General features: G+C 38.8%; 1 protein-coding gene across 4 annotated transcripts in view; it reads right to left on the bottom strand.

Annotated features, from left to right (window-relative positions):
- The window catches only part of LOC127628647 (utrophin-like), a 353,825-nt gene that overhangs the window by 32,587 nt on the left and 307,364 nt on the right, over positions 1–13,874 (bottom strand). For all 4 annotated transcript variants that reach the window (XM_052105413.1, XM_052105414.1, XM_052105415.1 and 1 more), the window contains 3 exons: positions 9,080–9,118; positions 8,722–8,787; positions 7,062–7,127 (listed from right to left, as the gene is read on the bottom strand). In XM_052105413.1, coding sequence (XP_051961373.1) covers positions 7,062–7,127; positions 8,722–8,787; positions 9,080–9,118 — 171 coding nt within the window. The remainder of the gene's footprint in view (positions 1–7,061; positions 7,128–8,721; positions 8,788–9,079; positions 9,119–13,874) is intronic.

Below are 13,874 nucleotides of genomic sequence, written 5' to 3'. Positions count from 1 at the left end.
TAAACTGCAGTCAAGCTAATTAGTTAGCTACAATACAAGTTACAAATAAAAAGTAGCTAACTACTGTAGATTGATAGAGTAGATTGGTCAAGAACTGCCCAGTAAGACAGGAAAACCCCTCTAACTGACATGCAATGCGATCAATCACAGTCGGTTCCGGCATTAAGATTAAATTCTCATTAATCTGGCAAATTTGGAAAAATAAAGGTGATTATTTTGCCCTCAAAAGTGCTCTTTGTATCAGTTTGGAACCTTGTGAACAAGACTCTGTTTCCATACGGACTGATGAAAAGACCTGTGTGCTTCTACTCGCACAAGTTCCATCAAACCAGCCAATCAGATTACGACTGTGTGTGTTGTGCCTGAGGCTGAGACTACTGGACAAGCTACAGTATTGTGAAAATCGCTGAGCTACTATAATGCTACTTAAAATTGTATTTCCGTTATTAGCGTCGCTACTTTTAGTTAGTTATCCCCAAACACTGTTGGAGACATTTTAGGGTACCCTTATCTTTTTTTGGATAAGCGATTAATAAATAAATACATCAATTCGGTTGTCTTTTAGGAGTCTGGTTAGGGTGTGGGTTAGGTTTAGATTTATATAAAAACAACAGACGTGTTGTCATGTCTAGATGTGTTTTTGGTCATGTTTTTTATTTTCTGGTCTTTTATTTTGAAAGGTTTTGTTCCCATTTCCTAGTTATGTGATGTCCTGTTTTCCCTTCATGTTTATGTTTTCATTGGTTCTTAGTCTTGTTATTGGTTCTTTCATGTAATTGGTTTATGCTTATTGTCTTGTTATCTTGTTCACAAAATAAATAAATGCATGACAAAACAAATATATAATTTCAGGAATCAAAACAGATCTCCTTACGGAGAAATTCGCCATTTTGAAACCACAATCGGTCTCTTTTGTGATTATGAAGAGAAATGATTTATGTTTAAAAGTGACTGATATTTATACGCATTAAGGGTCTGTCACGTGACTCGCATCAGCGCTGCAGAATACATTGAAGTCTATGAAGTGACTTTACACTAAAGTGTTTTTCACACGTTTTTGTTTCACCAGTAATGTCTTTGAGACTACTAAGCAACAAGAAATATTTAAAAAACTGTCCAAATTTATGAAGAGACATTGAATGTCTCATAATTTCTTTTAATGAAATATTAACTTATTGTTAATGAATATCAGAGACCCCAGTTATTGAACTCATTTAAATTCACCAAGAAACCGCTTAGACCAGAACATAAATGACTTTTATTACTTTCTGCTATCAAAGCAACTGCAAGCTTTTTTTCTCTCTTCCAAATACATGTTTTCAATGTTTATTGTGCAGATCTCCCGCTTTTTTACGTGGCAAACTTGTAAAATCGCCCCTCTGTGACGCTTTCTGCAAATCTTGTCATTTGGAGGGCAATGAGGCACTTGATGCTGAGTTCAGCATCCAGAACCAAATTAAAACTGCCACGAGGAGTCGTCTGTCCGAGGCAAAGATGCAAAATCTAATGACAATTGCGATTGAGTTCTGTTCAGTTAATTTTTTATGTGTTTTGTTAGTAATATTGCTTTGTTCATATGTCATGTTTTAGTGGCCTCCGCTGTCACTGCGGGGGGAAAAAACTTTCACCTGCTTCGTGTGGTGTCTGTTGTTCATCTGTTCTCTTCATAAATAAATAAATGCATAATCTGCTATATGCTCGTCCTGTAAATTCATGATTAAAAATTAATATGTGAAAGAAAATAAAAGCAATTAATTGTCTTATTATCATTAAAATATGAAAATTAAAATTACGGGTAATAATAGAATATGATGGAATTTTTACGACCATGTCCATCAAAATTACGGACAATGAGAAAGTCTAATGCAAGCACTGTATGTGACTGTTTTTTAGTTTTTTTTGCTACTAAGCCGGTCAGAAAAAATTGACACGTTCTTGAAAAGGAAACATATTGATGATGGTTAGCCTGTGTGGGATAGTGGGGTGCCATAGATTTTTTTAGTTGTAAAAAGTGTGCTGTGGTAGAAAAAATGTTGGGAAACACTGGTTTAGAGTTCTGTTTGTTCATTAGCTTATGTTTCCCCATGTTCATGTATTTAAGCCCTCATGTTTGCCATTGTCCTTTGTTGAGTATTGTTGGTGTAGCGTCGTGTGTCCATGTTTTGTCCATGTTTTGTTTATGTTTCACATTTGGATTTATGGTTGTTGGATTTCACTATTGTAAATAAACTGCACCTGAGTTCGTCATCACATCATCGTCTGCTCCGGTGTCATTGATTGCCAGCAACTTTACAGAATATTTGACCATACAATGGACCCAGCGGTTCAGCTTCTGAGCCTCTGTCAGGGGAGTTGTCCCCTGGAGGATTACGATAAGGGTTTTTGTGCCCTAGCCTGTCAGGTGGCTTTTAATGTGCTCGACCCTTAAGGATATTTTTCGGGTCAGACTTAATGAGCTCATCTCCTCCTTGATGTCTGGCGGTCGCAGTCCCCTCAATCAGAGTTTCACGTCATGGCCGCCGAGCCAGAGTTTCACGTCATGGCCACCAAGCAAGAGTTTCACTTCATGGCTGCCGCCACGCCAGAGTTCCTCGACATGGCCGCCGTCGAGCCAGAGTTCCTCGACATGGCCACCGCCCATGTCTGCCACAGCCAATGAGCCAACGTTGCCAGCCTCATCTGTCCCAGAGCCTGCGCCGCCAACTTTGGAGGAAGAGAAGGGATTTTGTCTCGGAGTCTCAGCCTGTTTTCATGACCACAGAGGTCGTTCCCGAGACTCTGTACATGTTCACAACCACAGAGGTTGTTTCCAAGTCTCTGCCCATCTTCATGACAATGGAGGTTGTTTCCAATTCTCTGCCCATTATTCGACCACAGAGATCGATTCTAAGTCTCTGTCCATACCCACAACCACAGAGGTCGCTCCCAAGACTCCGCTCATGTTCACGACCACAGAGGTTGTTTTCCAAATCTCTGCCCATGTTCATGACCACGGAGGTCGTTCCCAAGTCTCTGGCCATGTATATGACCACGGAGGTCGTTTCTAAGTCTCTGTCGATACCCACGACCACAGAGGCCCATGACTCTGCTCCTGTTCACGACCACTGAGGTCTTTTCCCAGTTAATTAGGACACTTAGTTTCAAACCTCCCACAGCTCCAGGCCATGTCACAGCCATGTCAGATTCAGCTCCAGGCCATGTCACAGCCACGCCAGAGTCAGCTCCAGGCCATGTCACAGCCACACCACAGTCAGCTCCTGGCCATGTCACAGCTGCGCCAGAGTGAAGTCCAGGCCATGTCACAGCCACACCACAGTCAGCTCCAGGCCATGTCACAGCCACACCACAGTCAGCTCCTGGCCATGTCACAGCTGCGCCAGAGTGAAGTCCAGGCCATGTCACAGCCACACCACAGCCTGCTCCATGCCTTGTCACAGCCAAGCCCCAGATTGCTCCATGCCATGTCACAGCCAAACCTCAGTCTGCTCCATGCCATGTCATAAGCAAGCCTCTGCTCCATGGTCCAGGCCCGCCTCCGCTCCACGGTCCAGGCCCACCTTTGCTCAAAAATGGCTTGATAAGAAATCATCAAGGTTGTAACATCACAACCAAGAGGCCATTAATATCTGACTGGCCACATTTATACATCAACACCTACAGAGCGTAACAGTACCCGCCCCCTTTTTTTAGCTGGCTTGGTCCTGGAAGTATTTTCCCAATTGATTTTCTCCATAGGGATTTCATAAAAACCTTCATAAAAGAGTTTAAATCCATGAACCATAGCAACCAGCTCCAAGGTGAATCACAACATTGTGATTCACAAAAACTATTTAAGCAAAAATATATAAAAATGTATAATTGAAAATCAGACAATGGAAATCCATGAAACATTACAAATGACATCATCGAATAAGAAACAATGGTAATATATACAACTATTGATATACAGGTGAAACTCGAAAAATTAGAATATCGTGCAAAAGTTCATTAATTTCAGTAATTCAACTTAAAAGGTGAAACTAATATATTATATAGACTCATTACAAGCAAAGTAAGATATTTCAAGCCTTTATTTGATATAATTTTGATGATTATGGCTTACAGCTTGTGAAAACCCCAAATTCAGAATCTCAGAAAATTAGAATATTGTGAAAAGGTTCAGTATTGTAGGCTCAAAGTGTCACACTCTAATCAGCTAAACACCTGCAAAGGGTTCCTGAGCCTTTAAATGGTCTCTCAGTCTGGTTCAGTTGAATTCACAATCATGGGGAAGACTGCTGACCTGACAGTTGTGCAGAAAACCATCATTGACACCCTCCACAAGGAGGGACAGCCTCAAAAGGTAATTGCAAAAGAAGTTGGATGTTCTCAAAGTGCTGTATCAAAGCACATTAATAGAAAGTTAAGTGGAAGGGAAAAGTGTGGAAGAAAAAGGTGCACAAGCAGCAGGGATGACCGTAGCCTGGAGAGGATTGTCAGGAAAAGGCCATTCAAATGTGTGGGGAGCTTCACAAGGAGTGGACTGAGGCTGGAGTTACTGCATCAAGAGCCACCACACACAGACGGGTCCTGGACATGGGCTTCAAATGTCAAACGTCTTACCTGGGCTAAAGAAAAAAGAACTGGTCTGTTGCTCAGTGGTCCAAAGTCCTCTTTTCTGATGAGAGCAAATTTTGCATCTCATTTGGAAACCAAGGTCCCAGAGTCTGGAGGAAGAATGCAGAGGCACACAATCCAAGATGCTTGAAGTCCAGTGTGAAGTTTCCACAGTCTGTGTTGGTTTGGGGAGCCATGTCATCGGCTGGTGTTGGTCCACTGTGCTTTATTAAGTCCAGAGTCAACGCAGCCGTCTACCGGGACATTTTAGAGCACTTCATGCTTCCTTCAGCAGACAAGCTTTATGGAGATGCTGACTTCATTTTCCAGCAGGACTTGGCACCTGCCCACACTGCCAAAAGTACCAAAACCTGGTTCAATGACCATGGTATTACTGTGCTTGATTGGCCAGCAAACTCGCCTGACCTGAACCCCATAGAGAATCTATGGGGCATTGCCAAGAGAAAGATGAGAGACATGAGACCAAACAATGCAGAAGAGCTGAAGGCCGCTATTGAAGCATCTTGGTCTTCCATAACACCTCAGCAGTGCCACAGGCTGATAGCATCCATGTCACGCCGCATTGAGGCAGTAATTAATGCAAAAGGGGCCCAAACCAAGTACTGAGTACATATGCCTGATTATACTTTTCAGAGGGCCGACATTTCTGTATTTAAAATCCTTTTTTTTTATTGATTTCATGTAATATTCTAATTTTCTGAGATTCTGAATTTGGGGTTTTCATAAGCTGTAAGCCATAATCATCAAAATTATATCAAATAAAGGCTTGAAATATCTTACTTTGCTTGTAATGAGTCTATATAATATATTAGTTTCACCTTTTAAGCTGAATTACTGAAATTAATGAACTTTTGCACGATATTCAAATTTTTCGAGTTTCACCTGTATAGTTGACAATAAGTTTAGAAATAATACTTTTTAATTTATTGGAAAATAAATCTGATATATACAAGTAGTTTGAGAGAGCAGGGAGACTTGAATGCATCATTCACAGTGTGTATATCAACGTATAATATAAATATATTACAGTTTATGAAGCTTCTGTGTGTTTAAAATTTTATGGGGGTTTAAAGTACAAACAATGTGCTTCAACCATTTCATGAAATGTTGGCTACAATGTGAACGCCTGGAAACGGAACCTTAAAAATACAATTTGATAGAACTCACTTATCTAAAGATGGTTCAAAACTCTTGTTAGCTTTAAGACAAAATATCGATCCATTTTGGATATAACAGCGATAAACACTTTCAACTGTAATGCCAGACTTTGACAAGCAGCAGCATGATATCCAAGAAATCCAGCCCTCTCATTGGACAGAATGAGTACAAATAAATGAGTGCCCAAATGATTTGTTAAAGTTGGAGCAGAAGAAATCCATTCAAAGCCGCTCATGACGCTAAAGAGCTGCCATTCTGGGGTGTGTATGTAATATGTAAAGTGAGTGTGTATTGTCTATCAGTGCCTTCAGTAGACGGTCAGTAAAATCAGCATATATATATATATGCGCTATCACAGTTTGAAAGATACAAACTTTATTTCCGAATGCTAAAAGTATATAAACAGTGTTGATTTATGACACTTTGATTACCTTGCAACAGCATTGGTACAATGAATGCATTTAATCTTCATTTGAAGTCTGAGATCAACATAAGGATGTGATTTAACCACTGAGACTCCAGGATAATTGTCAGATTTTGAAGCAATTACTGTATTGTCACAGTCAGTGATTGGCTGCTGCTCAGTGTTTTTCACTCCTCATTTGCATAAATTTGAGCGTTTCTCAACATGTTGACACTTTCAACCGCATTCAACGCTTGCTCCGCACCACCATCAATCTTACAATACCCCTTGCGTGTCGCTTGGCTCCCATGAATTAAAAACAGCCACTGAGAGAACAAGTAGAAGGTAATTAGTCAGTTACTGTATTTAAACATACATGTGAGCTCCTAAAATGTATAGCTTAATTCTGTGATGTGGGTAAGGCAGGGGTGGTAGCAGTGTCACAAGACATTTAGAACCCAAAAAATGGGTTGTGGACCAAAAACAAAAGGGGTCATATGTTGTCAATGTTTAATTCTCAAACTATTAATCTCTTTACACAACATAGCAAGCACTAAATCACTAAATATTTGTGACTGCTGCATCAAATACACCTACAAGTAAATGCCTTGGAATAATTGCATCAGCTCCTTCAGAAATTTGTGACTGGCTCAAACTCACTGACAGCTGGAATCTTACATTGAATGTCATAACCTTGTATGTGTGTGCACAATTATGTTACCCTTTTATTACGGCTGACATAACTGCATTACAACTATCGTATGGATTTTTTCATTTGGCAATGCAACAACTCTTGGCATTTCAACAACAGGCCCTTCCCTTGAAATGAAAAAAAAAATGGCTTTATACTACAGGTGAAAGCACCTCTGGTTTGGACACTCACATGCTTCCAGTGGCTGAGCTGCTTTCTGTAGGCAGAGATCCATTAGAGCGTTCCATCTGCGCCAACCTGAAGAGACACAGAGATCAATAAGACAGTATTCCATTGTTTATTAGCATAGAAAAGATTCAGGATATGGATTTTTGTTCTCCAAGACTGTGAGCATGCAGAGCATGTTTATTCATGTATTGAGTGAGTGATGAATGAGAACATAAAAAAATAAAACTGAAATATGAGCATTGGTGTAGCCAAGAGGGCTGGACAACACCAATCGAAGCTCAACACAACAGTTGCACCACTTTTGCACACTGTATTTCAGAGCAAACACTTACGTCTTATTTAGTAACCAACTTCAATCTTGTTTAACCAGGTGCTATTGCTATAGCACTGTGTCATGCACATTTAAAATAAGTCTTTGTCATGCATTTCAGAGAAACACTCCTACTATATCAGTTAAATTTGTGCCTTATTCGCAAAAGTCAGTAATTGCACCAGGCAAATTGTGTTTAGCACATTTGTGGGCGTGATTTTGCACCATTATCTGACTTTCATAATTCCTTTAGTGAACTGAGTGCTACAACAATGCAGACAGCGCATGTAAATAAACAACATTATGAGTGGATGGCATTCCTTCTTAGTCAATTCTCAATAATCCAAATCAATAACCCTGCCTGTATGACAGTTCAAGTGTAAGGAGCTGTACTTTCACAGCTTACACACTCTCAGGACTGAAAACTGCAATGGATTACTCTCCTGCCATGTCAGAGTTCCTATAATGGGACACAGGCCTCAGAAGTAGTCTACAGTATATTCAAAATCCCATAATAGCTGTGAGCGTGCTCTTGACATGGAGCGTTTCTAGATGCCGGTAAAAATCCATTTTCAATCTTTAAGGGTGGAAGGTCAGAAGTGGATGCGATGCATGCATGGTATGTTCTTTTCTTTGTGTAGGTGTAAATTGAATTGATACACACCTAATTTACTCTATGTAGCAGCAGATGAAATTGGCTATGGTGGAGGATCAGAGGTCTAACAGCATGTGTGCATTTAAACCGCTCATCTGTCACCAGTCTTATATTGTTCTTGTTGCAGAAATGCATTCTGGCTGTGTGAGGACAGCTGATCTTATGTTGCATTCACAATGTGTCAGAATTACTGTAATTAGAAGATAGCAACTTTAAAAATCCACTCTGAGCTGTTCAGGTCCTCCGAAGATTCATATCTAAGGCAACGACAAATATGTGTGGCTTTATTTACTAAATATTTAATCACTGCATTAATTTAACTTTACAGCAGGGAACACAGGCAGTAATAAAATGAAATATCAATCTAGAAACAGACCGATAATCGGTTTGACCGATATTTTTAAAGATATTTAAAATGTTTCACTTTTATTTGGTTATCGGTTCTTTAATATCGTGTCTTTAAAGAACAGAAAAAAGAAAGTGCAGCAGGAAACACTGGCTATAATAAAATTATATATTAAACTAAAAGGACCACAGTATTTTCACAGTGTTTTTCTTTTATTCGGTTATCAGTTCTTTAATATTCAAGAAAGACTTGGATGCTAGAAACTAGTAATTAAAGAAATTCTGACATAATGTAAAAGCAGCATTATATCAATGCGGTTAGTTTGTACTGTAACATTGACAGTAACGTATACCTGCTGGCGTACTGCTCTATCCGTGAGTGTGTGTCGTCATGAGGGAGTTGTGGAGATGGGGACAGCCTAAAAACAAAAAGAAAATGTAAACATAAACACATCAAAAGTAATCAAGAACGTGCATGATTTTAAATAGCCAATTATGCGTTAAATGATCTACAGCAAAGGTGGTGTTATTGGGACAGATGAAATGTGGACGAAGGTTAGACGAAAAGAAAAAACAATAAACAGAAGGGGTGGAGGGGGTCGTGCAGGTGGATCTGTCATTCCATGAGTGCAGTGATGTGAGCAGCATGCTGTACTGAGGAAGATGAGGAGGATGAGGAGGGACTGATGGTTGACTGGTGTAGATACTCACTCATACTGCTCCGGACACATGCTGATCAGAGTGACCGGACTGCAGGAGGGAAAAAAGAAAATAAAAACAGAGGAAAAGGAGGTGTTGGGGGGAAGGGAAGACATTTTTTGTAGGGTCAGAGGTTACACAATGTGGAGTCGGAGCCAAACACAAGGGCGTGGAGGTGTGCAGGTTGAAATTCCCCTCCAAGAATGTAGGAGGCATTACAGAATATTGAGGAATGTTGCAACTGAAATACTCATTCGTACACAGCCTGTAGGGATCTGTAGAATGATTTGAAGATTTGTTAATTCACCCAAAAAAAAACTCATTCTCATGTCGTTCCAAACCTGTATGCTTTTATATCTTTCGCTGTACACAAAAGGAGAAATTGTATTGAAAAGAGAAAATAACATGGTTTTGGAATGACATGAGGGTTAATAAAGGACAGAATTTTCATTTTTGGATGAACTATTACTTTAACCTTAAACAGATTCTCATATTAACTTGACCCATAACATAAACACTGGCATTACAATATATAATAATAATAATAATGATACAAAATAAATAAGTAAATAAATAAAGCTAAATTACGAAAAAAGACAACATACTTTGATTTGATACTTCATGGATTCCCAGAACCAGCTAATTTTTCTCTCTTTTTAAAATAAATGTATAATATGGAAATTCATAAAATTCCTTGTACAAATTACCATTTTATCCCCTTAACAAGTAATACAAGCTCTCCAAAGAAATGATAATGTTAGCTCTGATCTAAAGGCTTTAAGCAAACTAAATCATAATATAAAACCAGTATCAAAACAGAGCTCAGACATAGAGAAACATACTGTACAGACACACACAGAATGACATTTAGCTTCAGAACTTCAAAGATCAGATCTTAAATCCAATCTTTACTCTTTCATTTGCTTGCATTCTATTTCAGTGTCTTTTCAAAAGAAAACTGGCTTTTAATAGACCATTTTAAGGACCTTTCATCAGGGTAAGAAGTGATGTCTTTGCTCCATGAACATTTGCATTTACTTGTCAAACTCATTCAAAAGAACAGAGGGAAGTGCTTCATTCACTGTGACTATAACATGATTACCATTAATAACATTAACAGGATTGTCATAAAAGGTCATTCGTGGTGGTGTAGTGGACTCATCTCAATCCGGGTGGCAGAGGACGAATCTCAGTTGCCTCCGTGTCTGAGACTGTCAACCCAGTGCATCTTATCACGTGGCTTGTTGAACGTGTGTGGAGGCTTCACACTATTCTCCATGACATCCACGCACAACTCACCACGCGTCTCACCAAGCGGAGAACCACATTATAGTGAACATGAGGAGGTTACCCTATGTGACTATACCCCTCCCTCGCAACCGGGACAATTTGGTTGCTTAGGAGACCTGGCTGGAGTCACTCAACCCACCCTGGATGCAAACTCACGACTCCAGGGGTGGTAGTCATACCAGGTAATTAAAGGTAATTATTAAAATGTGAATCATGTTGTTTGGTGGATGGATGTCTAGATATCACAGGAATGAAGTGTTTAAATCTCAGAAAAAGTCAACACAAATGGATGCGTGAACTGCTGCAATGAAGTGAGATGGCTGGAAGCGTGCAGTACTAACAACAGTAGCACACGTCTTATCTTTGACATTTGAACAAAATTTATGCCAACTAATTGTAAGTTTGATAGGTAGAGCTATAAAAGTTATTACAGATTGCTCTCATTATAATGAATGAAGCTGGGCAAGTCATTTACTATCACATTTAGTCATTTAGCAGACACTTTTATCCAAAATGACTTCAAAAATGACACCAAAAAATAAATCCTTAACTTGTCCGCAGGTCACGCAGACAGCTTCACTGAACGGCTTCATTGATTATAATAGGAGCGATCTAATATTCCCGATTATTCCATTGAGGAAATTTTACAATTTATAAAATCTTATCACTTCTCTCGCGTACACGCTCAGTATCAACAACACGTCTGGATAATCACTTAAGATAAACATTTGATGTTCTTTGAGAAAATATGTCAACTTGGAGCCGTATTTAAAGGATCCAGTAATGATATCGGAATTGCTCCGAGGCCAGTGGCATTCTAATTCCTTTGTTATCATTCACATCCTTGAAATGGTCTATAGCACACAGCGCTATGCACAAAGATCAAACACTCTTTTAACTCGACAGGGACAAGTTTAATCTGTTTAAGAACCCCAGTAAATCTCAGTTCTTTAGTTAAGATAATGTCACATTTGCCTTTTCCTGCATCTGAAAACGTGAAGCATTCAGATTAACTGTCTGTATATCACAGGAAAGAGGCGTATTGGTCTTTTCACAGCAAAGCTCAATGCAGCTTTGACAGTTTGACAGCGGTCTAGGATGAGAAGGTAGGACACTGGTAATGGAGAGCATTTCTGAAACAATAATTTTTTCTACTGTGATTGTAGTTCAACTTTGGTATTCGACGTGAAACATACAACAAAACTGACCATGGTTTTACTACAGAACCTGTGATATTTATGGTAAAACCAATTCATGGTGAACACATGTAGTAATGATACAGAAAAAAAAAACATTTGGTAAAAAATAAAATTCATCCTACAAAAAAACACATAGTTAGTTTGTACACTTTTACTTGTACAACAAATTGGTGTTGTTGTTTTTAGGGGTTCAAATGCTTAGCGAAACTTGGTCAAACTTGCCATGCTTGTGTAAGTGGACAGTCTTTGGTCGCCCAGAAGATTTGGCACGGTTTTGCCACATGGTGGCAGTATAATAAACCGTTAATCCTATTGACAAAATTTGCATTCATTGTCTTTGTCTCAGCTGCCATCATTGTCTATATGGACATTCATGTATTTTGAAAAAAATGGCTGCCATCAGCCAATAAAATTTACATTTACATTTATGCATTTTGCAGACACTTTTATCCAAAGCGACTTACAGTGCACTTATTACAGGGACAATCCCCCCCGGAGCAACCTGGATTAAGTGCCTTGCTCAAGGACACAATGGTGGTGGCTGTGAGGATTGAACCTGCAACCTTCTAATTTCAGAAGCTATTACACAAGGTTAACAGTAACCGATCGGAACGAAACTTGGTGGACCTATTTGACACTTGGTCTGAGAGGGTTGTGTAAAGTTAAAAAAAAATCAGCCACTAGGTGGTGAAAACACAAGTAATATATATCACCTGAAAGCTCTTCTCATTCTAAACAACTTTGCGTCAAGAAACTGTTCTGTAAATATTTCTGATAATGTTAAAAACCTACTTTTGTGAACTAGTGCTAGGGTTTTTGCCCGATCGGAACCAAATCATTGCAGAAATATACTCTGGAGTCTGATTATCAATAATTGTAAAAAAAAAGTTGAAATTTCGACTCACGGTCGCTAAGGGGTGCCAAAACATTAGAAAAGGGCGGCACATTTTTACTAAAATGGCAATAATGCCCGAACGAACTGAGATATTTTCACCAAGCCCGGTACAGGCCATGCCCTCGAAGGTCGGACTGAGCATTGTTAATTGGGACAGTCTAGCCTACGGAAGACTGTTCTTGTCAACAACTGTGATAGCTGCCAAGTGACTAACATTTGTACTGGACTTTTTAAGTTATTTTAAACTGTCTGAAAACAAAACAGGGTTCACAAACTGTCTAAATATTTTCACCATTGTCCATTTCTGTATATAATAAAGAGTATAAACTATATATAATCGCATCTTAGTAAGATATATGTCAACATTTGAACCACTTTAAAGTTTTTTTTCCTACATTTGTACCATTAGATATTTGAGTAAGTTGAAACCCAATAGTTATGTTTAAACGTGTAATTCTGCAATTTCTCTAAAAAAAATCCTGTCGTCACTGGCGCACAATGAATTCTTGGGTAGGGAAGACCGTGAAGGATCCATCTGTTGTATTCTTAATTTCACGGGAAACAGACAACGTTTGGAGGCCACATTTGAAGGAGCCTTCAAACTGGGACAGCCTTTGTCGCGCAGCAGTGACGCAATCGGCCTTACTTCAAACAACTTACTCAAATATTGAATGCAGCCTCTGAATTGGGACTGCTATAATTCATATAATTTGTTAGATCTCCTCATACTGAACAACTTTGCCTCAAGAACCACTGTTGTCAATCAAATCGTTAATTAAATATTCACGATTATGTAAAAAAAACATACTTTTATGAACTAGTCCGAGGTTTCTCGCTCAACCTCAATACAAACAATGCAGTACAATTCTCTGGAATATCTAGGTCAATAATTATAAAAAAAATTAAATTTGAACTTTACCTTTTGGGTAGATAAAACACTGTCATTTAGAAAATGGGTGTGGTCAAGTGTACAAATAAGCCCATAATTCCTAAACAAAACCTCAGAACTTCACAAAATTAGGAGAACACATGCAACATATGATTCTAAACAAGCATGCAGACTTGTATGGAGATCGGACCATAAGTGGCGTTATGAGCTTTAAAAAGCTTTAAAAACCATATATTTCCTGTATTGGCTGTAAATGGTCTATTCTATCTATAATCTAGGTGGTTACATGCTTGCTAGGTAAAACATAATAGCTTTTTACACATGTGCTTAAAGTCCTTAAACCACTTGAACCCCATTAAATGCTGCTCGCAGCTATAATTTTCTTCAGGTTTTTTTTTTTTCCTTTTGTTTTGGGCAGAATGATTATGGTTTTAACCATAGTTTAAGTTTTTCTGTATTTCATGGATTCCATTTCATGGTTAAAATATGGTTACCATAGTAAAATTGTGATAAATGTTCTACCATAGTTCAACT

This window comes from Xyrauchen texanus, chromosome 35, assembly GCF_025860055.1.
Source record: "Xyrauchen texanus isolate HMW12.3.18 chromosome 35, RBS_HiC_50CHRs, whole genome shotgun sequence".
NCBI lineage: Eukaryota > Metazoa > Chordata > Actinopteri > Cypriniformes > Catostomidae > Xyrauchen > Xyrauchen texanus.
Note: the sequence above shows the minus strand (reverse complement) of the source record. Positions and strands in the feature narration are given on the sequence as shown.